Source organism: Rhinolophus sinicus, linkage group LG04 (genome assembly GCF_036562045.2).
Source record: "Rhinolophus sinicus isolate RSC01 linkage group LG04, ASM3656204v1, whole genome shotgun sequence".
Lineage (NCBI taxonomy): Eukaryota > Metazoa > Chordata > Mammalia > Chiroptera > Rhinolophidae > Rhinolophus > Rhinolophus sinicus.
Window position 1 is genome coordinate 4,319,688 of NC_133754.1, and position 24,007 is coordinate 4,343,694.

General features: G+C 46.6%; 1 protein-coding gene across 7 annotated transcripts in view; it reads left to right on the forward strand.

The window, feature by feature from the left end:
• The window catches only part of MCPH1 (microcephalin 1), a 254,860-nt gene that overhangs the window by 202,108 nt on the left and 28,745 nt on the right, over positions 1-24,007 (forward strand). For 3 of the 7 annotated variants that reach the window (XM_019717760.2, XM_019717759.2, XM_019717761.2), the window contains 2 exons: positions 1,310-1,547; positions 13,386-13,751. In XM_019717760.2, coding sequence (XP_019573319.2) covers positions 1,310-1,547; positions 13,386-13,441 — 294 coding nt within the window. In that variant the 3' untranslated portion in view covers positions 13,442-13,751. Of the gene's footprint in view, positions 1-1,309; positions 1,548-13,385; positions 13,752-24,007 lie in introns of those variants that run through there. The other 4 variants (XM_074329290.1, XM_074329291.1, XM_074329292.1 and 1 more) reach the window with 2 other exon arrangements.

The following is a 24,007-nucleotide window of genomic DNA, read 5'->3' on the forward strand; positions in this document are numbered from 1 at the left end:
GCCCCTGAGGAGCAGCGTTCAGCGCCCCGGGCGTCAGGGCTGGTGGCAGTGAGTGGGAACTCGCTTTGTGAGAACAAAGTTAGCACAAGTAGAACTGTTGTTGGCGTTGCTGGCACGCTGCTGCCACTGACCCCAGGCAGGTGGGAGCTATTCATTTATGAAAAATCCAAAGCTGGGGTGAGAAAAGAGAATTAATTCCGCAGCCAAATTTAAGCATATTGAGTCGATTCCATTAATATTGGAGCGTGTTTCTTTTTTTTTTTACAGTAAGATCCTCTTTTCTTAGTAAGGACAGTAGTAGGAACACCTAGTGGGAGAACAACCCATTGTCCGATTTTGTCAGTGCTGTGGACATGCACCGTGTCCCGTCGCCCTCCTACCCTCTGGTTCCCTCCACTGCCACCCTCCTGCTCACAGTCCCCTGAGAAGCACCCTTTGATGTCTTTCCCCACAGACCTCCCATCTAAGCCCCCGATGACTCCGAGCCTCTGCTCTCAGGTGTTCAGCTCTATCCTGGGGGGTGATAAGCCGGTCCTAACACTCAAAATGGGGATGGCAGGGAGCCCTCAGGGCTGCCACAGGAACTTGCCCTTAAGAAGCAGTCTTCACTGATCTGCCGTGAGTGGCACGTGTGTTTAGAATGACTGGACCTTCCCCTCCGTCCCATGGGGAAGCCAGACGACCACAACGTTATCGGAACAAAAAGGAACACAGTTGTACATCCCCGATGCTGAGACATTCCCCACTGGCCAGACTGTCGCCATCGCCACCCCCGGACCTCACTGAACGCCCTGCGCACACACCGCTCCCCAGCCTGCTGTGCCCCGGCGCGGCCACAGGAACCGCTCTGCCTGCCGGGTCTTCCTTGGCCCGTTGCAACCGTGGCCTGCGTTTGGGTTGCTTCCCAGCCCTGTCACTCACGGCCACTCGCTGCCACCAGCCCTGACGCTGCTCCTCAGGGGCAGGGGCTTTTGCTGTCACCTCCACAGTCACCCAGCACTTCATCGGGGCTCACAGACGCAGGCTTACGTTCAGCATTTTGCTTGAGAATGTGGACCGAGTCGCAGGCCTAACCGTTGTTTTGCCTATACATTCTTTGCGTGGGGTTTTGCTCACAGGTTGCTTCAGAACATGTCAATTTTCATGTCGTTATGTGCTCAGGGCCCTCGGAATTCCAGTCGCATCTGAGAACTGCAGCCTTGCCATTCGGTCTCTTCTTTTCCCGAAAAGGAAGTGAGCCTCACAGCCGACCTGCCCTAGATCCAGACGTGGTTTAGCGCCTAACCCTCCCTCTCTTCTTGCCCCACAGCTCTGCCGCCTGGAGCGCCATTTGTCTGCGGGGAGGTACCAGGGGACCCTGTTTGCCGACCAGCCGGTGATGTTTCTCTCCCCAGCAAGCGACCCCCCCAGAGCCAAGCTGTGTGAGCTGGTCCGCCTGTGCGGGGGTCGGGTCACGCACGTCCCTCGCCAGGCCAGCGTCTTCATCGGGCCCTCCCGAGGGAAGAGGAAGGCAACACTCAAGTACCTGTCGGAAAAGTGGATATTAGGTAGGAATCTGTACAGACAGCCGCGGGCTGTGCTGGGGACAAGGGCATGTCGCGAAGGCACTTGGCACTGCTGTAGCCACTGGGCATCCGCTTAGAGCCACTGTTTTGTGAGAGCACAGGATTGTCCAGGGGGAGCTCTTGCCCACGCGCCTTCCTGGGGACCTTGGGTGGACCTCTCAGCGTCCAGGCCTCTGCCTTCACAGAATCCTGCTATTATCCCTCAGCAGCTGACGAAGACATGCCTGCTTTTTGCTGTCAGCCAAAGTACAGAGTTCACGGGACGAGGATATCCTCTTAGACCAGTCTACCCAGAGTTGCCCAGACCTTAAGGTGACAGGCCTGTCCACCTCTACCTCGCAGGCCCTCTATCCCCACCTCTCCTTGTCCCTCGTCTGTCGCCTGCTCATTGCGCAAGGAGCTGTGGCTTTCCTAACATGAATGGAACGTGCGTGCCTGGCGTCCATTCAGCACAGAGCCGTGTCAACCACATGACGAGTTTCTGGAGGGGAAGAGACGGTCCGAGATAAGTCCTGATTGCCAGGGGACTGATGTGGCGTCAGTGGGCTCCGTCTGTCACACGGGCTCTGGGCGACACGCAGGGGCCCCCAAGAGGAGTGGGCTCAGGGACCGTGAGGCAGGATCTGCGGATGGGCGGCGTTTGTGCTGTCACTGAGTCGCATGGTGGAACGACCTTGGGGACAAACTGTCCTTCTTCCTGCTCTGAGTTATGATGGCTGTGCTGGTGTGCGGGGGTCGCCATGACAAAGTGCGAGAGGCACAAGTCCAGTGGCCGCAGGCTGAGGCCTCTCTCCTAGGCTCGCAGACGGCCTTCTTCTCGCTCCGTCCTCCGGTGCTCTTCCCTCTGTGTGCGGCTGTGTCCTAACCGCCTCTTCTTCAGAAGACATGTTGGATTACCTACATCCCACTTCCGTGGCCTCAGTTTACATAATCAGCTTTCTAGAGGCCCTATCTCGAAATACACTCACGTTCGCAGGTCCTGGGTGTTAGGACAGGTGGGCAGGAGCTCTCAGTTCATGCGTGAACTGTGAATTACTCCTTTCTGCACCTGGGGCCAAGAGCCTTCCCTGCCTTCCTGAGGCTTGAGGAGTGTGTGCTCTCTCCCTCCCTGCCACCCCTCTCTCCTCCTGTTTCCTTTTCAGTCTCCCTCTTGTTTGCTTCCCCTTGTCTCTAAATCCCAAATTTCTGGCTTTTCTCACCCCTTCCTAAACATTGTCCTGTAACAGATATGTACATACCACGTTTGTCCGAGTTATATGCACATACAGCTACAGACATTGTATGACTATCTTTTAAGTGATTGAAGGTTATCCTATGATATATTTTAAAAATATGGCGATAAAAAGTAATTTTTACTATCTGATGCAGAGTCACTTGTCTTTTGCCTGGAAACTAAAAAAAGCAAAAACAAAAAACTGTGATTTTAGCTACAGTCCAACAAAAGCCAAAAGGCTGTTTACTCTTTTCTAAATGCCAAGACTATAACCTTCAAAACATCCTATGTTCCGAAACAGAGGTTCTTGTTTCATTTTTTAGAAAAATTCATGTATCAAAATGACACCAACTGGATACCAGAATTGTGCTTTGGAAAGAAAAAGTCTCCTTCAGCTAGCGGAACTGTGCGCACAGCTGATATCAGCAGGCCACATCAGCAGCCCGTCGCTCCGAGCCTGGGTACAGTGTGCTGTGCAGAGGGCCGAGCTGGGTCTGCACTCGTGTTGTTTCCAGGTTGGGGAGCTCTCAGCCCCTTCCTGTTGCTGTGCGTTTTGTACACAGATGGTGCAGTCGGCTCCCTGCCTGGTTCCTCTGGTTGTTTTGCCCTCGGCTCTCTTCCTGGTGGGTTTTAGGAGCCCAGGCTTTCATTTTCACAAGGCCCTTTGGAATGCTTTGAGTTTCAGAGCTGGAGCTATGGACCCGAGCCTCTGTTGCTTTCCTTTCCCATAATCCATGTCCTGTTTCTGATTTGTCATTGATTACACCATCTGTGTGTGCCCTCGGCAGCTTCCGGGCATTGTGTGTCCTGCAGCCCTTGGCTCCCAGTTGGAGAGAGGCTCGTCATCAGAGGAGCCCCCTGCCTCGGCAGCCATGGCCCCGTCTGCACTGGGTCCTCTGCCGCCTGCTCACGTGGGGTTTAGAGCCTGTATTGTTCAAGCATTTATTGGTTTATACTCATCTCTCTCTGCATTGACTTAAACATAATTGCTCCAGCTGTGTGAAAAGTAGAGGTTTCATGTTTCTGTATGTACTCACATGCACAGACCTACAGGACACACGGTCAGAGCATGGCGTGTCGTCCCCACCCAGGCCCTGCCGCTCACTGCTTCTCCGGAGGTAATTCCCCGACTCTTCTGGACCTCATTTACTCCATCCGTAAACAGTGAGAATGCAGTGACCAAAGGAGGTGACCCAAGAGTGCGCAGAATGTCGTCCATTCCAGTGGGCACTACCCACATCCACTGGGTGACAGAATACTCCACTGACACGCAGAGTGGCCGTCCCCACCTTTTGACGAAGCATAGGTTGTCTTTTGAGGACCTTTCTCCTTCCCATTAGCTTCCGTTACAAGCACTTTTAGAGAATATTTTTATTCTCAAAATGTTGGGAAATTCATTTTAGGAATAAAAGCATTCCTGAAACCATGTTAAAGCACCAATTTAAAAGAAAAAGAGTTACTTTGTGACAAATTATGAAAAGCAATACTGAGAATCTGTAAGTAAAATATGTTCTAACTGGAATATCAGCTGCTGTGTGAGGCAGAGTCACTCAGACTCAGAGCAATGTGGACAAAGTTGTTAAAAGTCTTAAAAGTAGCTCGTCCTGTCCGCTTTCAGATTTTTGCTTCACCTTCCACAGTAAAGATACCACGTTTTTCAGCACCGTCATATTTATTCCTATATTTTATGGGGTCTCTGTGTTTGCAGACATAACAAGTCACAAGGGATGGACAAGCAGCAGTGTCCCTTTAGCTGCTGGAGACCTCTGAGAAGCCGTGTTTTATTTTTGCAGAGGTAAAAACACGGACACCACCAAAAAAAATGTTTGACCTCTAACATCTTAGCACTCTAATCCGTCAGGCCTTTTTATCCCTTCACTGTATGTTAGAAAACAATGACCCAACGTTTATGAATGTTTTAAAAAAAACTAGTAAATGATTATTCTAGTTCTTAGCAAGTCTTCTAACCTTCAGCTCTTTCTTTGGGAGACACATAGCTCTGGGGTGACCACCTAGCACCCCACCAGCTTGCCCTCCTGGCTGCCGCCCCTGCTGCCGGCACATTGTGGTGTGGATGTATGAAATCTCCACACAGGGTTCAGCATGTGACGTGTAAGCCACGTTTTCCTCGTGTGCTCCGTGCAGAATCTCCTACATGCCAGCTGCCGTATCACCAGGCTGCTGGAGCCGTCATGGTTGTGTCCCTCTGGATTCCCCAGAGTCTGTTTTCCCTGAAACACCAGTACACTTAGGCCAAGATTCTCGATGAATCATTCAACCAGAAGGAGAAATGGGGATTTTTTTTAGAGAAAAACACTTATCGGCCCCTGAATGTGCATGAAAATAAACTGAATGTGCATGAAAATAAACAGGAAAACAAAAATTAAATTCCCGGCACCAGGATGTGAGATGTTACCTTTACCTGATACTGGTAATACATAGTATATTTGAAAGCATTTTCCAGTAACTTTGTTTCCCCCAGCACGCCCACTGGAATATCTGGAATATAATTCCCGTTTTGCATATCAGGAAAGTATACCCTGGGGTCTGCAGTAACGTGGCTGCCCGGGGCGGGGGGCTGTGGGCCCCCTACGTTCATCACACTGTGACTTTCTGTGCTGTAATCATTTCTGGTCACTCTTCTGTCCCTGGTTGGTGTTATCACTGAGGTTGGTTTGGCCTTTCTCAGAAGACAGATTTCCATTCTCGGGCGCCCTTTCATTGTCTGGGCTCTGTTCAAGTGATAAGACATACATTTTATGCTATTGTGGGAACAGAGTGTAATATTCTCAACATTGTTGCCAAAAAACTTGAGCCTCAGCCTGATTTCCTTGTAACTTATAAAAAGCATTTGGTTTGAATGTCTCCCCATGTCGATGTTTTCAGGAAAAGATTACTGATAGCACGGGGCCTTTTCCGTGCTCGCGTAGATTATTAGATCATTGTTTCCCTGGGTGGCTGGCCTCAGAACTAGGAGAGAAAAATGCACGCTCTTCAGTGAGGAAGTTTGTTACAGCAGGGCCACTCGGGGGCCTCGGACCCAAGGGTCTCGCGACTGAACAGATAACGTCAGGTTCTCCCACTTGGCTGAGTCCTCATTTTCCTCACACAGATAAGGGACCAGTCACAGCGCGGTGAGCCGTTGGCCGGGGTTGGAAAGTGGAGGGAAAGGAGAAGAGGGAGGCAGGGCTGCAGCCACCCTCCTGAGAACACCCTCATTCCACTCTCATCGGCCGGCTGCCGAGGCTTCCCCACCCCGGAGCTCGGTGGCTGGGTGGTGAAGGGGCCATTTCAGACAGTGCGATGAATTGTTCTGTTCCGAGCTGTTGTCAAAACAGATGAAATCTACCAGGATAGCAATGAGGACTAAAACTGATTCGTGGAATTTTATCATTGCAACGTCGCGTGTGTTTAGGCTTTTTCAAAACTACATCATTGGTGTTGATTTTCTCTTAAATTAACTGCTGGCTGCTAGCACAGGTGTTTTTGTTGTTGTTGTTGTTCTTTTTTGTTTTTTAGCACCAGCCTTGGGAAGATATGGAAAGAGTGTGCTCAGAAAGTGGATTTCTAAGCTTTCCCTATGTTGTACTCGTGGGCCCTAGATGGTTGTTGTTGAAATTTCCTAACCTGTCTCTCTTGGCTCCCCATTGTTAAATGTACATCAACTGAACTGCCGTCACCAGATATAAACATCACTGACAGTGTAAAGGTTAGAAAGCGTTTTGCAGGCAAGCAAACTGGAAAATAGAAGACCTTTCTGTGTACCGACCAGCCGACGCATGGTCCTCAAGCCTCACTTAAAAAATAAAAACTAGCCTACAACAATCAGCTGCAATTCAGCTCAGACTGAGGGATACTGTAAACGCGTTAGTATTTTATGTCCATCACCAGAAATGTAATCATCAGTGGGGGGAATCAGACTGGCCCCTTGGATGCCTTGCTAGCATTTGGTTCTGCCAGGTTCACAAGACTGCCTTGCGTGGGGGTGAGCGTTTAACAGCAGCCCCATCTCCCAGGGCTTGGGGGTTCACAGACAGAAGAGACTCTTCAGACCTCAGCCTCCTAATGGGACATTGCCAGCAATTTTAGGCTGACCTTGCTATTGACCTAGTATATCAACGCTATGGGTTATGCCTAATATTTTCTTGTGTCTGTGGAGTATGTTGAACTTTACTTCTTTTGTTTTTGTAGCATGTTAGGCAGTTAATATTGAACATCATAGAACCTAAAATGATAGAGCTTGTGTGATGGACAGAATTGTGTCCCTTTCCCCCTGCTCCCCACCCCCCGGAATTCATATGTCAAAGCCCGGATCCCCAGGACACTTGAGACGGGCTCTTTAAAGAGGAGGTTAGGGATATGTGGCATCACTGAGGGCAGGGCCCTAATCCAACAGGACTACTGGTGTCCTTCTAAGAAGAGGAAGTGACACCGGGACGGTGCACAGAGGAAAGGCCATATGCGGATGCAGGGAGAAGGCGACCGTCTGCAAGCCGAGGAGAGAAACCAACCCTGACGACCCCTTGCTCTCAGGCTCCCAGCCTCCAGTCCTGTGAGAAAATACAGCTGTTTCTTAAGCCCCCGCTCTGTGGTATTCTGAGGAAACTGAGGGAACTGAATTTACTGACCAGAGCCACATGGTGAATTAAACACCCAGAGTTCCTCGCCACTGGATTCTTAGTTCGGAGCCTGCTTTGTAGAAAGGAAGCACTTACGCCACTCACCCTGCGAGAGCGGAACTTCGTTTGGGCACCTTCTCACGGGAGGGGTTCTCAAGCTGCACGCCACAGAAACTCATGTCCCAAGTGGACCGGACTGAGGGGTCCCACCTCGAAGGAAAGTAACAGGCAGACTTTCCCAACTTGCAGCAGGAGAAAATGGTAGTTGGATTACATAATCATTTTATTTCCTTAATCAGTTTTTCTTAAACTTTGGCACTTGAATGAATAGATAGCAATACAGGAATCCTGAAGAATAGAGGAGGAAAGAAACAATAAAGATAGTATCAAATATTAACAGAATGGAAGGGAAAAGGAGACTTTTTGAGAGGAAAAAAGGAGTTCTTTGGGGGAAAAGAATTTCTAGTCAAAATCCTAACAATATTGAAAAAAAGAGGAAGAAAAAAGGCTGCAGTGAACAATGCAAAGAATAAAATTGGGGCTGCAACTACAGATACAATAAGGATATTTAAAAACCATAAGACAGGATGATGAATAACTTTTTATCAATAAATTTGAAAGTAGGGAAGGTGGATAATTTCCAGAAAAATATTACCAAAATTGACTCAAGCAATAGACAATCTAAACAATTTCAACCATTTAAAAAGTTGAATTGTAATCAAAAGTATGCTTGTCACCATCCATCAAAAGACACCTGCGCAGAGTGACATCAGCAAATTGGCAGACTGGGAAGCTCCAAGCTGTCATCTCCCACAGAGACATAAAAAAAAAAAAATCAAACAAAAGTTGTCCGAACCAACTTTGTAGGAGCCTGGAAAACACCAACCAAAGGTTTACACCAACGAGACAAATGGCCAATCAAGCAAAGCCATGTTCACGGCTGTAGAAAAGTTCTGTGTATTGACTCACACTTGGCAGTCTTGGTTTCCCAGTTTTCCTCCTTGAACACAGACCTTATTTGTTCTTATCTGCCTGGGAGATACTGGAAAGACGGACCCACTCGTCTCTGACTGGAAAAACTTGGAACACATGCAGGGAAAAGGTGGGCACGGCTCTTAAAGCCACAGGTAGGCAACATAAGTAAAATTAGATAAATTGGACTACAGCAAAATGTACAACTTCCATGCATCCAAGGACACAATCAGCCAAGTGAAAAAGCAACCTATGGAGTGGGACAAAAGTTTGCAAGTCCTAGGGCTTAGTATCCGAAAACTGTAAAGAACTCCTACAACTCAACAACAACAAAAATACCTGATTGGAAAATGGGCAAAGGACTTGACGTGTTTCCGAAGAAGACATACAAATGACCGACAGCACACGAAAAGATGTTCACTAATCGGGAATAAAAAGGTCATCACTAATCAGGGAAATATAAATCGACCTTAGACCCACTATTTGGCTACTGTGAAAAAAAAAAAAAAAAAAAACCACAGAAAATAACACCTGTTGGTAAGGCTGTGGAGAAATTGGAATCTTGTGCACTGTTGGTAGGAATGTAAAATGGTGCAGCCACTATGGAAAACAGTTTGGAGGTTCCTCAAAAAATGAAAACTAGAACTACCATATGACCCAGCAATTCCACTTCTGGGTATTTATCCAAAAGAATTGAAAGCAGGGACGTGAACAAGTATTTGTACCCACATGTTCAGTACAGCGTTGTTCACAAAAGCCAAAAGGTGGAAGCAACCAAACGTCCATTGACGGATGAATAGATAAACAAAATGTGGTGTGTGTGCACAATGGAATATTATTCAGCCATCAAAAGGAATGCTATTCTGATACATGCATCAACGTAGATGAACCTTGAAAACATTGCAGTAAGTGAAATCAGCCAGTCACAAAAGGACAAATAGTGTATGATTCCACTTATATGAGTTGCCTAAAACAGACAGATTCATAGAGACAGAAATGGGAACGGAGGTTACCAGGCCGAGGAGCTAAGACCCAAATGATGACCAGAAGGATGGGCTTGTGTAGATCGAAGGCACTGACCTTCCAGGCACAGGAGACAGTCAGGGCCAAGGGTGAGCAGCGAGGAGAAACAGGAAGTCCAGAGTGGCTGAAACCCAGTGAGAGGGGCCAGAGTGACAGGAGGTGAAGCCACAGAAGCAGCGAGCGACTGGCCCCCTCCAGGCCTCAGACAATGGGAAGAAGTGGTTTTGTCCCAAGAATGAGTGCAAGGCCCCCAAGGATCGTAAGTGGAGGAAACGGCTCTGCTTCTTGTAAGTGTCCCAGGCGCTGGGGACCCTCATTCTACAGAGAGTAGAGGTGGTCCTTTGGCTGCCTGGCTCTGGAGTCTCTCCCAGCCCTGAGTCTTAGCTGATTCTGATGAGCTGAGACGACGCTCCCAGTGGGGTCCTGACCTGCACACGTGAGCCAGCGTTGGCTGTTGCAGCTGGGGGTTTTGTTCAATAACGTGACTTGCCCGTTGCACTATAAAAAACCAGTGTGGCAGCGTGTTGGTTGCAGTCCTAACCAGAAGACCACATAGCAGCGTGGCCAGTAAACCTTAACTTGTGCATAAATGTGTGCCAAGACCTGCTCCACAGCCTTGTTAAAAACAAACAAAACAAAGCCTTTTTTTTTTTCAGTTCAAATTCTGTGGGAGCTGCTCATGTACTATCTGCCTCTTTCCGCTGGCTGGGACTGGCACGGCTCTAACGTCTGTCCTCTGGTCACATTTTATGGGGTGTTTGAGGATTATTCACATGATGTGACATTGGAATTTGGGGATGTGGCTGTCTTCGGATGCCAGATGAACTTGGACGGAAATCATCTTCCATGTGTGTGTATTTACAGTTGGGAACGTGGGGCCGTGAGGGGCTCCCCGGTCGTGGCTGTGCTGGCTGCCAGCCATGACTCTGCAGCCACGCTCGTCCCTGACTCCCAGTCTGCTGAGCACATGCGTGTTCACACACCGCGTGGAGCTCAGCCCACTGCTCCCCCGTCCGTGCTCTGAGCACACAGGTGAGGTGCGAGGGCCGGGCACGGACCTCGCTGTGAGGTTACGTTCAGGCTTGTTTGATGTTATCTACGTGGAAAACCTGATCCTTCTCCAGTCAACGTTTTCCCCAGCACAGTGAGTGAGTGAGTGAGTGAATGAACTAACGAAGGAATGAACAGATACATGGGTGCATGGATATGTGGAGTGACACTTAATTTCATGCTCAAGGAATGCAAACAGTAGAGAACTACGTCGAGTCCCAACGTCATACTGCTGTTCCTTAAAGTAACTACAGCGAAGAGGGAAGTGTGTCTTACATAAATAAGTGTACATAAACACGTCTCGTTTGAGGGTTTGCCTCTCGTAAATGGAGGATCTCCCGTTGTTCCCTGAGTTTTTATTGAAGTGTGTCTCGGAATCTTTGTCTTTTTAACCATTGGTGCTACTGTAACTAATTGACACAGTTTTTATCATTAGACTCCTGGCGCTGGTTCTACCGTTTCTAACTGTGATAAACTGTATCTGTGCGGATTCCAATTGGGGCAATTTGAATTCAATTTTAAGAGATTGTGCTCAATCCCAGGTGTGTTTCTGTAAAATAGATTCATAGAAGTGGAACTACTGTACCCTAGGGTATGTGTGCTTTAAATTCTGATATGCACAGCTGCTGCCATTTTCCCACACCCTCACCAGTACTGACGTTATCCACATTTTTAATATTTGGTGATCTGATGACTTATTAATTTGTACTTCCCTAATTACTAAGTACGAACATTGTAGAGGGATTTATATTTCGGGAATTGCCTGTCCTGTCCCTTGTCTATTTTTAAATTGGGATACTTAAATGCTTTTTCACATTCTTTTACAACAGTATTTCTAGTCTCAACTCTAATCTTGTTATAAATGTAAAATTTTCTCAATCTGTCTCTTATCTCTCACTTTGCCTTTGGGGTTTTCCATGTTATAGAGGCTTTACATTTTAGTTATTATTCTTTGTGGAATCAAATACATCTGTTCCTCCAGGACACCTAAATTTGGTGTTCACTTAGGAAGGTTTTCCCTGTGCCCTGAGCATTAAACATGGACTCCTCTCTCTCCTATTAATACTTGCATAGTTTTGTTAATATGTAGAGCTTTAATCCAGCTTAAGTTATGTACTGTGTGCATTGAAGGGACCATGCCATCTGCTTCACCACATGTCTTCTGCACTGGCTTTTACGCCCGGAGTCATCTCTTATTTCCCCTGTGAGCATGGGCGGGTCTGGGCGCTGTTCTCCCCCATGGTCTGTTTATCTGTTCTGTGCGAATACGTACCGTTTGACTACTGTAATGATACAGGATGTTTTGGTATCTGATATGTCACTGTCTCTCTCATATTCCTTTTTCTCAAAGTTGTCTTCCGTGCATTTTTTTTCTTGCATATAAACTTCAGAATAAGCCTCTCAATTTTTTTAAGAAACATCTGGAATTTTAGGATTGTTTTAGGCTTTTAGATTAATTAGGGAAAAGCATCATCCTTTTTGCAGCCTTTTCTGGCTTTCAAAAATGACATCCTGTCAGAAATCTAAATGTCAAAATTGAATTCACAGAATTTTTCCAATCTGGAAGGAAATATGGCTGGATTACTCTATAACCGGGTGTGGAAAAAGGCTTTCTACCAATAATTCAAAATCCAGATGCAATAAAAGATTGACATAATTTGAATACATAAATAAATTAAAAGTTTTTCATGGCAGAAATTTGCATAAGAAAAATTAAAAGGCCAGTGACAGAAAAAATGTGTACAACACTTACCACATATAAAGGACTAATACTAACATGTAAGTCATGATAACCTACTTCACTGTGTCATGGAGAGAATTACGTTGTATGCACAGTATTAATAATAATTTCTAACCTTCTATTGCATGTATTATTACACTTATGTAGGATATATAACATATACACAACAAATATTAGCGTCCTGCCTTCTGAACACAGCTCTCCAGCTCAGACCTGTGTGGAAGGACATTTGCGTTGGGAAGGTTACAGTTAATTCTGGGACTCCGTCTTGAGCTGCCACTAAGAGGAGCCTTTTCCCCCCATACTCATTGAATATACCATTTTCTTCTTCTTTGTGGCTTACACCCATCATAGCTTTCCATCCTGCAACACCCATCATCGTGACTTCTTAAGGTCCCTCAAATAGAGTTTGTCCATCCCTCTGGGTAATAGTCATCATCAATAAGCTTAATGTAATTCGTAAGTCAGTGCCGGCCGTTTACTGCATTTCTCCTTCTTTCTAACAGTAGAGGTAGGTTTGGGAGCAGTAAACTTTCTGGTGTTAAGGAGAGAATAAAGGGTTTGCTTTCAGCCCAAGCGGCAGGGCACACCTATGCCGTCCTGTTCACCCGCACCTGTAGCTTTTCCTGGACTGGGCGGCTCCTTGTGACTTGCACAGAATACTCGTTTCAAACTCACAGGACTTTAAAGCTCAGCAATCCAGCCTCTTCAGCTGAGCTATGAAGACCCGCATTCTAGGGAGTGTGCTTACCTACTTGGTATCCTTTACAAAATACTCAGCGCGGCAGGTAAAGTACACGGCCTAGGATGCATGGTCGGTGTCGCAACTAAAACGTACGTATGTGCTGTTGATGCCCTGCCTTGTACTGGAACGCACTTACGGCAGCTGATGGAGCTTGGCGTTCAGGCGGCCTTGCCGTCCTGACAGAGTGTCCTGCTGTGGCGCGAATGCCCTCCGTGTGCCGTATCTAACAGGACGTGTGGCAGCTGAGCATTTGAGATGTGGCCAGTGTGACTGAGGAACTGACTTCCTTATTTCATTGTATGTTATTTTATTTTAAACAGCCACGTGTGGACATATGCACAGTGCAGCTCTACACCATTTAAGATTTTAAAAGATGATGTTGTGTGGATATAAAAAGGTGATTAATTTCCTGTGAGGCCGGCCATTACAAATGTCAAACTGCTTTCTCTTTCTCTAGATTCAGTCACTCAGCACAAGGTCTGTGCCCCTGAGAACTACCTGTTACAGCAATGACGGAGATGCCACTCAAGCAGCCCCAAAGTTCTCTTTGGACATTCAAGTGACAAACTTGTGAAGAGCAGGAACTGACCCAGACAGGATGCCTCTTTATATCATCATATGTTCGCCTGAGTGTTGTGGGTTTTATGTAACGAAAGCCCTTTGTGTGCCTTTCTGATGACGGAACGTGTGGTTCAGACATGTGCTGACTCACGCTGTCAGGGCCTTTTCTGTATAATGCCTGTCTTCATGTCTTGGTAATGATTGTAATCAAAAGGTCACAGAACCTTCATCATTCACTTGTTAAATAAAGAGGGAGAATTAATTTCAGTCGTTTTATTCCTGAGAAAAACCAAAGAACCCCCTAAGCTTCTTGGTTAGACTCTAAGATCTTTATCCCGTGTCATGTGCTCGGTCAGAAGGACGCTGATCTGTTATTGAGGATACTTTCTATGTACCTGAGATTCCTCACACAGTGACTGATGAGGAGCGTTGTGCGGTGTAATTGGTGCCACGGAGCAGCCTTCTTCTCCAAGCTGAGTGTATGGTGGGGAAAGCATCCCCCACAAGAAGTGTCAGCATCCACTGTGCACATGGATGCTAGCTGTCCCCTGGAGGAAACCGCCGTGGGACTGAATCACACACATGCCTGTCCATCATGCTAAATCCTGAAGAGTCTGAAGGTGCCACTAAGATGCTGTCCCGCTACTGTCCACTCTCCACGTTGTGACTAATCTCAGCTGTGATTCCTACCTCAAATTTCAGTCTCTCAGCTAGTATAATGGATCCACCTCTAGAATTAACCTTTAAGAAAAGAGGTAGCAGTACACATGGAAATAATGAAGGGTGTTCTCTTGGTTTAAAAATAATGTGCAACACAAATAATGCCCTCACAGTGCCCAGGCCACAACAACAGCTGGACCTCAGGCCCTTCCTGTCACGTGACACACGCTCATTCACTGTAGTCCCCAAGCAGCCCGGGCCTGGCCACTGCGAAGCTCAGGGACTCCAGCAGAGCTCCCCCCGACACCAACAATTCCTGAGGAGACTGACCAAAACTGTGCTGAGTCATGCTGAGGACAAACCACAAAGAACTTCCCATCCCCCATCCATACATCTGCTGTCGAGTGCCACCAAGCATCTGTCCACCCTCCTCGGGGCTGAGGTCTGGGCCGTGCAGCTGGCCTGCCAGTGGCCACGCCAGATTCTCTTTCTGAAAGCGAACATTTGATGAGGACACTGATTTGTGCCAAACAACACGCTGAGCATTTTATACGTGGGACCTCGCTGAATCCTCCCACTGACCCTGAAAGTTACTACAGGCCTGCAGTTCCTTACGCAAAACGCAAAGGGCCAAAAGTGTTTCAGAAGCCGGTTGTTTTTTAATTTTCAAAGGTATGTGACTTTGACCATTTCTAATAACATTGTATTGAAAATTCTATGCAGAGAAGATGGCAAGAAGAAATTAAAGGCATACAGATTAGAAATGAAGAAGTAACACTGTTCTCAGATCGCATGATACTATCTGTAAAAATTATAAGGCACCAAAGAAAACATTAGAATAAGCAACTTTAGCAAGATTACAGGGTACAAAATCAATATAGCAAGCTAAGTTAATTGTATTTCTATATACTATCAATAAACAATTTGAAAAGGAAATTAAGAATACAATTCCATTTACAATGGCATCTAAAAATAAGCTACATAGGAATAAATTTAACAAAAATATAAGGCCTGCATACTGAAACCTACCAAACATTGCTGAGAGAAATTAAAGATCTAAATAAATAGAGAAATATACCAAGTTCATGTTTTGGAAGACGGTATTGGTACGATGACAATTCTCCTCAAGTTGATCTATAGATTCAATGTAATCGTCAAGGGATACATCATCCAGACAGAAAACCAATACAAAAAAAATCCACCTCAAATGACACATTTGTAGAGATGGACTTAACATTTACAGAACATCCTTTCCAAAAGCAGCAGAAAATGCATTCTTCTCCAGCAAACATGGAACATTCTCCAGGTTAGATCATATGTTAGGCCGCAAAACAAGCCTTAATAACTTTAGGAAGATTGAAGTTATATCAAGTATCTTTTCCAACCACAACAGTATGAAACATGGAATCATCAGAACATCCGTATCTTCAATCCCAGTCATTAATCTTAAGAAAATGTTCTTTAGAAAGAAAAGTGACAAGTACCTAAAGATGCTCATTGCAGCGTTATTCATATTGAAAAGTGTATAACTGGGAACAATCAAATGTCCAATAGTATGGAAATAATTTAGCAGGTTATTACACATTAGTCTGAGGAAATACCAGGCAGCGTTACAAATTATAATCATGAAGACTGACACAGTGTAGGAAATTTTTATAATATGAAGTAAAAAGATACAAAATTATATTTATACTGCAGTCAGAACCATACAAAATTACGCACGATTAGCGAAACTATAGGAAGGTGACAGAGTCATGATTTGAGTGGGTGGGGCAGCTGGACCATGATTAATTTTTGTATTTGATTTTGTTTGTGTTACAATGTTTTTTGGTAATATTACTAATATTTTTGAAAAGAAAAATTCAGGCACCTACCTCTTCAAAACCAATTGCAATCAAAGCCTTATTTGCATAGCGGTTTGCATGCTGAATTTTGGTGATCTGTTTCTTGGCATACATGTCAGTCCAAGTTTCTTTTGCTGAGTTATGTAATCACCCGAAGCCTCAGTTTCCTCATCTCTAAAATGGCGGTGTTAACACCTCCTCAGAAGCCCTCGGGGTCAGGTTGCTCTGCTCATAAAGTTCTTTGCAAACTGAAAATGAAGATCCAGTCAACCCGTCATCCCTCTGCTGCCTGCTCACAGCCCGGTCATTCTTCCCTTCTTCACATCTCTCTGTTCTCTATTTCTCCACATCCAACTCAATTCCTTGGCCTTCTCATCCACCATCCCTCCCCACATTTCTCCCTTCCTTTCTGGAGGTCAGAATGGGTTTCATAGGCTTCACATCAAGGTGTGGGCATCCTGCCCAGACTGCAGCGGGGATTCCTTGCCTGGCCTTTCCCAGCTCCTGGAGGCACCTGCCTGCCTTGGCAGTGGATGCTCCCCCACCTGTAAAGCCAGCAGCATCACAGGCTATCACATCTCTTCCTTCTGACACCGACTGTGCTGCTCCCTCTTCCCCACGTCAGGACCCTTGTGATGACATTGATTACCTTGGGCCCACCCAGAAGATCCAGGATAATCTCTTTATTTTAACACCAGCTGAGTAGCAACCTTTCCATCTGCGCCCTTGGTCCCCTCTCACCATGTAAGGTGACACAGTCACAGGCCAGGGGCCATTCTTTTGCCTACGTCACTGCCACCTTTTTCCTTACACTAAATCTAAGATGGACTTACTGGTCACCCGTCTCAGTGGCACCCAGCCCTGGAACCCTGAACAAGGCATTTGGATTTTTACAGCTGCAGTGCCTTCAACTGGCAATAGTGTTAGAGAAAAAAATAAGTATGTATTCATGACATTTGCTACAGCAGGCTTTCTTCAAGGGGGGGCCCATAGGTGTGGGGACCACTGCAACGGGGTCTTGCAGTGGGGGAGAGATGGGGCTCAACTCCAAACTCAGCCTGGGGAGCTGGAATTTATAGTGAAGGAGCGGGGAGGCCCGTGGATGGAAAATCACTAAGAGGAACCATCAGGGGTGAGGGGGGTTCTGGCTACCCTGACCCAGCAGGATTCCTGCGGAAGGCGGGCCAGGTGCCCCGACCTCACCTGAGGATGCTGGGGTCACATACAGGAGATGATTCGCGTCAAGGGTGGGACTCTGGGTCAACTGACGTCAGGATTCTTGCTAAAACTGGATTTTACAGGAAGGTACACAGATGGGCGTAAGGTTCAGGAGAGTGACTAAGCGAAGAATCTTTGTCACTGGTCACAATAATACATGTGTGATGCCTGAGAGCACTACCTACAGGTCAGGCGAGATGAGAGAGCCTTTCTGCAGGAGCCGGGTGGCAAGTGCAGCCGGTCTGCATTATCGGGGAGCGTGTGTACCCCAGCACGTGCATCTAGCAACTGAGAGGAACTCGCAGTGCAGGTTACGGAACACATGCAAACGGGCTTTGCTCCAAACCGTCGAAACAACAAAGAGAGAGAAAGACACTTTTTACTTACAATTCTTTCGTGTGTTTAGTCATTATTTAACTTTATGGACCATAATGTAAGGCCAAAATGTACGAGGTGTAATCAAACAATCCGGTGAATGTTTAAATTTAAAAAAATGTATTATAGTAAAGACACTGCCATGAATTGCCCTCAAAATACTCCCCCTCGCTTCAATCACACCTATCCCATCATTCTTGCCACTGTCTGAAGCAGTTCTGAGTCCTCTTTCATGAGTGTCTTTAGTTGTGCTGTCATGGCTGCCTCCATGTCCTGAATCATTTTGGCTTTGGGGAAGAGCCAGAAGTCGATCGGTACCAGATCCAGTGAATAAGGTGGATGCGGACACACCGTAATGTTTTTATTTGATAGAGATTGCCTTATACCAGAAGCGATGTGTGACACATAGCATTATGATAGAGGCTGAGGTAAAGATACTCATGAAAGAGGAACTTCCAGAGCTGCTTCAGGAAGTGGCAAGGATGATGGGATAAGTGTGTTCGAAGCAAGGGGGAGTATTTTGAGGTGGATTAATGGCAATGTGTCTTTTACTGTAATGATTTTCTATTTAAACATTTACCGTATACTTTAACCACACCTCATATATTTTAAAGTGATCTGTGGTAGTAATGAAACATTCACATCCCTTGTTCTCAATATTGCTTCATCTTTAAATATACTGAAAATTATAGAATCTATTTTTTGTGCCAGAAAAACAAATGATCGCCTTTGTCCCCAAATATTTGAGCAGTTAACTGAGATAATTACTAAAGTCAGTGAGCTGGAGCTAAAGAAGCACAGGCAAAGATTCTTCAGGCTAATCTAGTATTTGGTTTGCTGTACGTTCCCAGTTTCTGCGTTACTGGTTTCCCAAAGCCCTGGGACCTACCAAGTCCTAAGCTCCACCTTGAACTCTGAGATACTGGCCCCAGTCATCTCTATTAATCTGGTTTCAATTTTTTTTAATGTTTGGATTTACAGCTTATCTGTGGGAATGCATAGTTTTCCATCTTGAATATTCCAAAGAAGACTGAAAAATGTTTTGTATCCCCTCCTGCAAGCCAGCAGATGAAATCTCAGCCAAAACTAGGGAGAGGAGTTGCCGGGAGGAAACCCATCCTGGGGCTCACCCAGCATCGTCCTTCTGTCTGTCCGTCCATCAACGTGGACGCAGGAATGAGGCACATTAGCTGCAGTTCTGTCAGCTTGTCAGGGGCCCGGGGTTCGTGGGAGAGGCAGAGAGACCTGCCAGACCCAAGGCTTGGCACGAAGAGCCAGCTGTCAGCCAGAGAATGTCCTCAGCCAGTGACATGGAACCCGCTCATTAAGTTATCAGGGATTGGTCAGAGAAAAGGGAGAGACTCTTTGTCCTGAGTGCACAGAGCTGCTGACGGCAGAGGGCAGGGAGGGGGCTGGGACTCAGGATGTCACAAGTTTCGTTCCAAGAACAGAACTGGGGACATTATGTGGGGATGGGACCGGTGGCACAGTAGGAGGCAGAAAGCTCAAGGCGGCCTCGCTTAGGAGGGTGATGAAAGCCTGTCACCTCATCTCTGGCCGCAGAGGTGGCCCTCCGGCGCGGTCAGAGCCTGACAGAGGAATTCAGTTATTTTGAACTCTGGCATTTTGCTCTTCTTGAGCAGTTCCCACCCTACCACCCCTTCCTTCTATGATTTATTGGATTCTGGGGCCACCTTATAAAATCCTTTGAGCCCAAATTAGACTTTGACGGGTGACATATCTGGGCTCCAGGGGTTAAGGGCTCACTTCCTGTGCTGAAGGAACAAAGGAGTTGGGTAAAATGTTCCCTATGGTCCTCAGTTTTGATGGCCCCAAGTGCAGTTAGCCTGTCGCCAAAAGCAAAGGGATACTATTTTATGATGTGGGAATCTCCCTGCTCTTGTTCCAGGCAAGGATTTTGCGGCTTCATCCACTTGCAGGCTATCTACACCTGCCCTTCCCCACCTCGCATCACAGTGTGTCCCCACTGTGCGTTCCCAACCACCATCCACCTTCTAGCGCACATCCGAACATGAGGAGCCCAAATTCAGAGACATGTTTGAGAACCTGTCTACATCAGACATACCGTGTTTCCCCGAAAATAAGACCTAGCCGGACAATCAGCTAAAACCGGGTCTTATGTAAGACCAGATCTTATGTTAATTTTTGCTCCAAAAGACGCATTAGAGCTGATTGTCTGGCTAGGTCTTATTTTCGGGGAACACGGTAGATGGTACCGGCTCCAGGGACCAGAGATAACGGCAGAGCAGCTGCCCTCAGAGCCCGACAGCCTTGAAGGGAGTCAGGTTGGAAAACAAAGTGCACCGCGTGTGATGAGCTCAACAGAGTCGGGAGAAAGTGACAACTCAGAGGAAGTGGGGATTAGTTCTGCAGGGAAAGGGACTGGGTGTAAGAAATGCGTCCAGGAGAAACTGACACGGCTATGTTTTAGGCCGAGGCACTCACAGAGGGGAACACACAGCAAGGAAGGGGCGTGGAGGAGTGGGGGTGCCGCTGGGCTCCAGGCAATCTGGAGCTTTGAGTGACAGGGGCCAGTAAGAGGAAATGCGACAGAAGAGCCCAGGCCAGATGTGAGCATCAGCTGGTTCCGAGAGGCTCCTGTGACCAGTGTGGGACATGCCCACGGACATGGAAGGAGGAGCTGGGCTTGGCGGCTATGGAGGAAAGGCAGTTGCTAGAAGCTGCTGATGGAGCAGCTGTGCAGGTTAAGCAAGAAGACCGAGCCGAGTGAGGGGGAGTCTCTGGACGCAGGTATCTGGTGTTAGAAGTCTCAGGAAGAGCGCCGCGTCAGCAGGGATGGATCCATACCCACAAGGGGAAACCGTCCCAGAGCGCTTTAGCCGTCAAAGGGTATGCAGTCCGGCGAATAGAAAGAAGCCACGTTCTTGTTGCCGAAGACGTTTGTCAGAAAGACATGCCACATATTCTAAAAAGTAGTCGTCAGGTTTCTAAACCTAGCCATTGGTGTGACCCAAGCAAGTAAATAAGTGACTTCCATTCTCAGCAAGACGATGAGCAAGCTAAGGGACATCCGAAAATGCAGAATGAAATATGGAGCATTTCCTTTTGAACGATGATAAACCCACAAACTCTCGGGCTGGAAATAGAGTGGAGAGGTGGTCGATATGAGGCTGGGAAGACCCCACTGACCTAGAGCCTCATGCATGTGCGTAGGGGTGAGCGGTAAGGGAGAACTGGGGTGGAGAGCACCTCTGATAAGCCTGGGGCCGGGGAGGCTTGTGCTGCCAGGAACGGGGAAAGGATGACTTCCCCATAAAGCCAAACAACAAGGGAGTCTGTCTTTATCAGCAGCATCCTTAGGCCCCTGGAAGAAGCAGCACATATCTTCCGGGAAGAATGTCCCTGAACCTGGGCTTCTGGTAATACTCGCAGAGAAAGCAATCATGACCGTAAGTTTGAAGGCACACACAGACTTCCTAATAAACCATCATGACCATCCTTAGAAAAAGCAAACAACAGGACCAGACCAACCAACGTCAGATACTGAATCATCAGACGTAGATTATAAAACAAGAATGTTCAGCATGTTAAAAGAAAGACATAAAGACAAGAAAAAGGGGAAGAAATGCCCCAAAATGATCAGATGGAGTTGAAAAAGAACCAAAAAGAACTTAAAAACTATTTTTTTAACAGTGTTTAAATCTTTCTGAATCCCCACCTAAAAATAGGTTTTTCAGATAGCAAAACCAAACCAAGGTATCCTCATGAATTCTAAAATACAAGCAGTGGGGACAAGTCACCATCAGCCACAGGAGCTGTGTGGCACCAGTGTCCACACAGGAGGAAGGGGGAGGAGGTGAGGAGGCAGCAGCCGATGACCTGAGAACAGTAGAATCCATGAGTTCATTTTAGAAAGCAGAGCAGGGCCAATTTGAGAGCAGCACCTAGTTTTCTCTGTCCAATAATAGCATGTTTCCCCAAAAATAAGACCTAACTGGAAAATAAGCCCTAGCATGATTTTTCAGGATGACATCCCCTGAACATAAGCGCTAATGTGTCTTTTGGAGCAAAAATTAATATAAGATCCGGTCTTATTTTGGGGGAAACACAGTAGCATGTGAGTGCCAGGAACTCACTATGAGAGAGATGGAAGCTTCCTGAATCAGTCTGTATCCTATGACTTCTCAAAGCTGACCCACCTGAGTCCTTTGTAGGCTAAGCTCCCACACCGAGGAGAAATTGCTGGGAGTGGAACCAAAATTGATCACGACAGGTGCGACAGAGATGAAAAAAGAGAGGGTCAAGGTAGGGGCTGGCAGATGTCTTCTGTAAAGAGCCAGACAGGAAATATCTTAGGCTCTGAAGACCAGTCTCTGCTGCAGCTACTCAGCTGTGAAGTTATAGCACAAAAGCAGCCGGAGACAGCGTGTGAATGAATGCATGAGACTGCGTCCCAATAAAACTTTATTTACAGACACTGAAATAGAAACATCCTGTAATTTTCATGTATCACACCATATTCCCCTTTTCTTTTTGTTTATGTTTTGCTGTTCCAACCATTTAAAAGTGTGAAAACCATTCTTAACTCACAGGACATCCAAAAACTGACGGTGAGCCAGATTTAGTTTTCCAAGCCCTGGTGTCAGTCAAAGTAGGCTAGAGGAAAATACAGAAGAAAGTTGCGATGCTCAACGTCACCAGTCATCAGGGAAATGCAAATCAAAGCCACAATGACATATCACCTCACACCTGTTAAGACGGCTTTTACCAAAAAGACAAGAGAGAAGTGTTGGCCAGGATGTGGAGAAAAGGAAACGGTCTTATAGCGTGCCATTGGTGGGAATGTAAATTGGTGCAGCCATTATGAAAAACACTATGGAGGTTCTTCAAAAACTTACCAATTGAGCTACCATATAGGTTGACAATTACAAATCCAGTGAAATTAACTTCTACAAATGAGGCGAAATTAGGGGACTTTCAGATGGACAGAAATTGAGAATGTTTATCAGCAAAAATGTTGGTAAAGTCACATATAAAGGATGTACTTCAGGAAAAATGGGACAATCCCAGAAAGTCTGAATTGAAACATCTGGTAAGTGAACAAAATGGTAAGCATATGGAAGAACTTAAACACACGGATACACATTAAGTGCATAATAGTAGTGACACAATCTGTGAGGTTAAAAACAGAAATTGGAAAACACTTAAAATGTGTGTCCCAGTAGTATGTGAGCTGGACGCAGTGGCCAGTGGAGGTAAAGCACCCTAAGATACTTGTGTGATTCAGGATGGTAAAATTCATCAACTTCAGACTGTGAAGTGTGTATAAAATTTTCAAAGGTAACTACTAAAGGAATAGAAATAGACAACTATCTTTCAATCCTGTGAAGAGTAATAAAGAAATGTGAGAGCAGACAAAAAGCTATGGCTGCAAATTGCTTTGAGCAGAGAAAGTTTAGAATCAGATACACACATGAGCTCCAAAAAACACTCCTGTGTCTCTTCTCGAGGCTTAAGCTAACAAAAAAGGTCATAGTGTGAGCACGTGTGCTTTTCCTACACGGTGTCCTCAGTCCTGCACCCTAGCTTTACCCCAGCGATTGTCAGAGAAATGGGGACGCCTCTGTGCCTCGTGCACCAGAAGGCACCATACAGATCAAATGGGGAAACCAAAGATGCAAGGAAAGACTTGCTCTCCTCTTCCATCCCCTTCTCCCTGCATTGGAAGAAAGGTAAAACCTGGAACAAGAAGACTGGACCAATCTGGAGAAGGGGGAGGCTGATGGACAGTACCCCAGCTTACTGACCGTCTTCCGCCTCCACCCAGCGACACGACCTACAAGGAAGTGTCCCGTCAGAAGCACCAAGTCGGCACCCTTCTCCAGTCACCCTTCACGTCCCTTCGAGCCGCCTCCCACCACCATTCCCAGGCTGCCCTATAGTGTTCTCTGGGGCTTCAAGTTGTCACCCGACTCCATAATGCCCAGATGTCTGTCCCCAAATCAGAACTTGCGTTCTGCGACCATCTTCATCAAGTAACTCACAGCAAGGCCAAAAAGTCAACTGCTTTTGAAGACAGTGACAACTCAGAGGCAAGGGCTCACATCCTAGAACACTACAGAAGGAATGGCTGCTGCGGAGGGGAAGTCACTTACTGAGGTCACGCACTCCGGAATGGCCGAAGGGAGAGTCAGATTCCATCTGGCTAATTCCAAAACCTGTCTTCTTTCCAAACATTTCCAGAAGACTGGATATGTGAGAGAACGCCTTCCTTAAGGATGGGAGGCTCTTTGTGTATCAGTTACTTCGGTTCTCATGCTTTGCCTCCATTCCCGCCGTCCCCAGTGAAATAACTGCGTGGGATTTGTATTGCAGCCACATTCGACGCCCGGGCACCCAGGGGAACCTCTGTAACGGGAATTACTGGCCGGGGGACGCA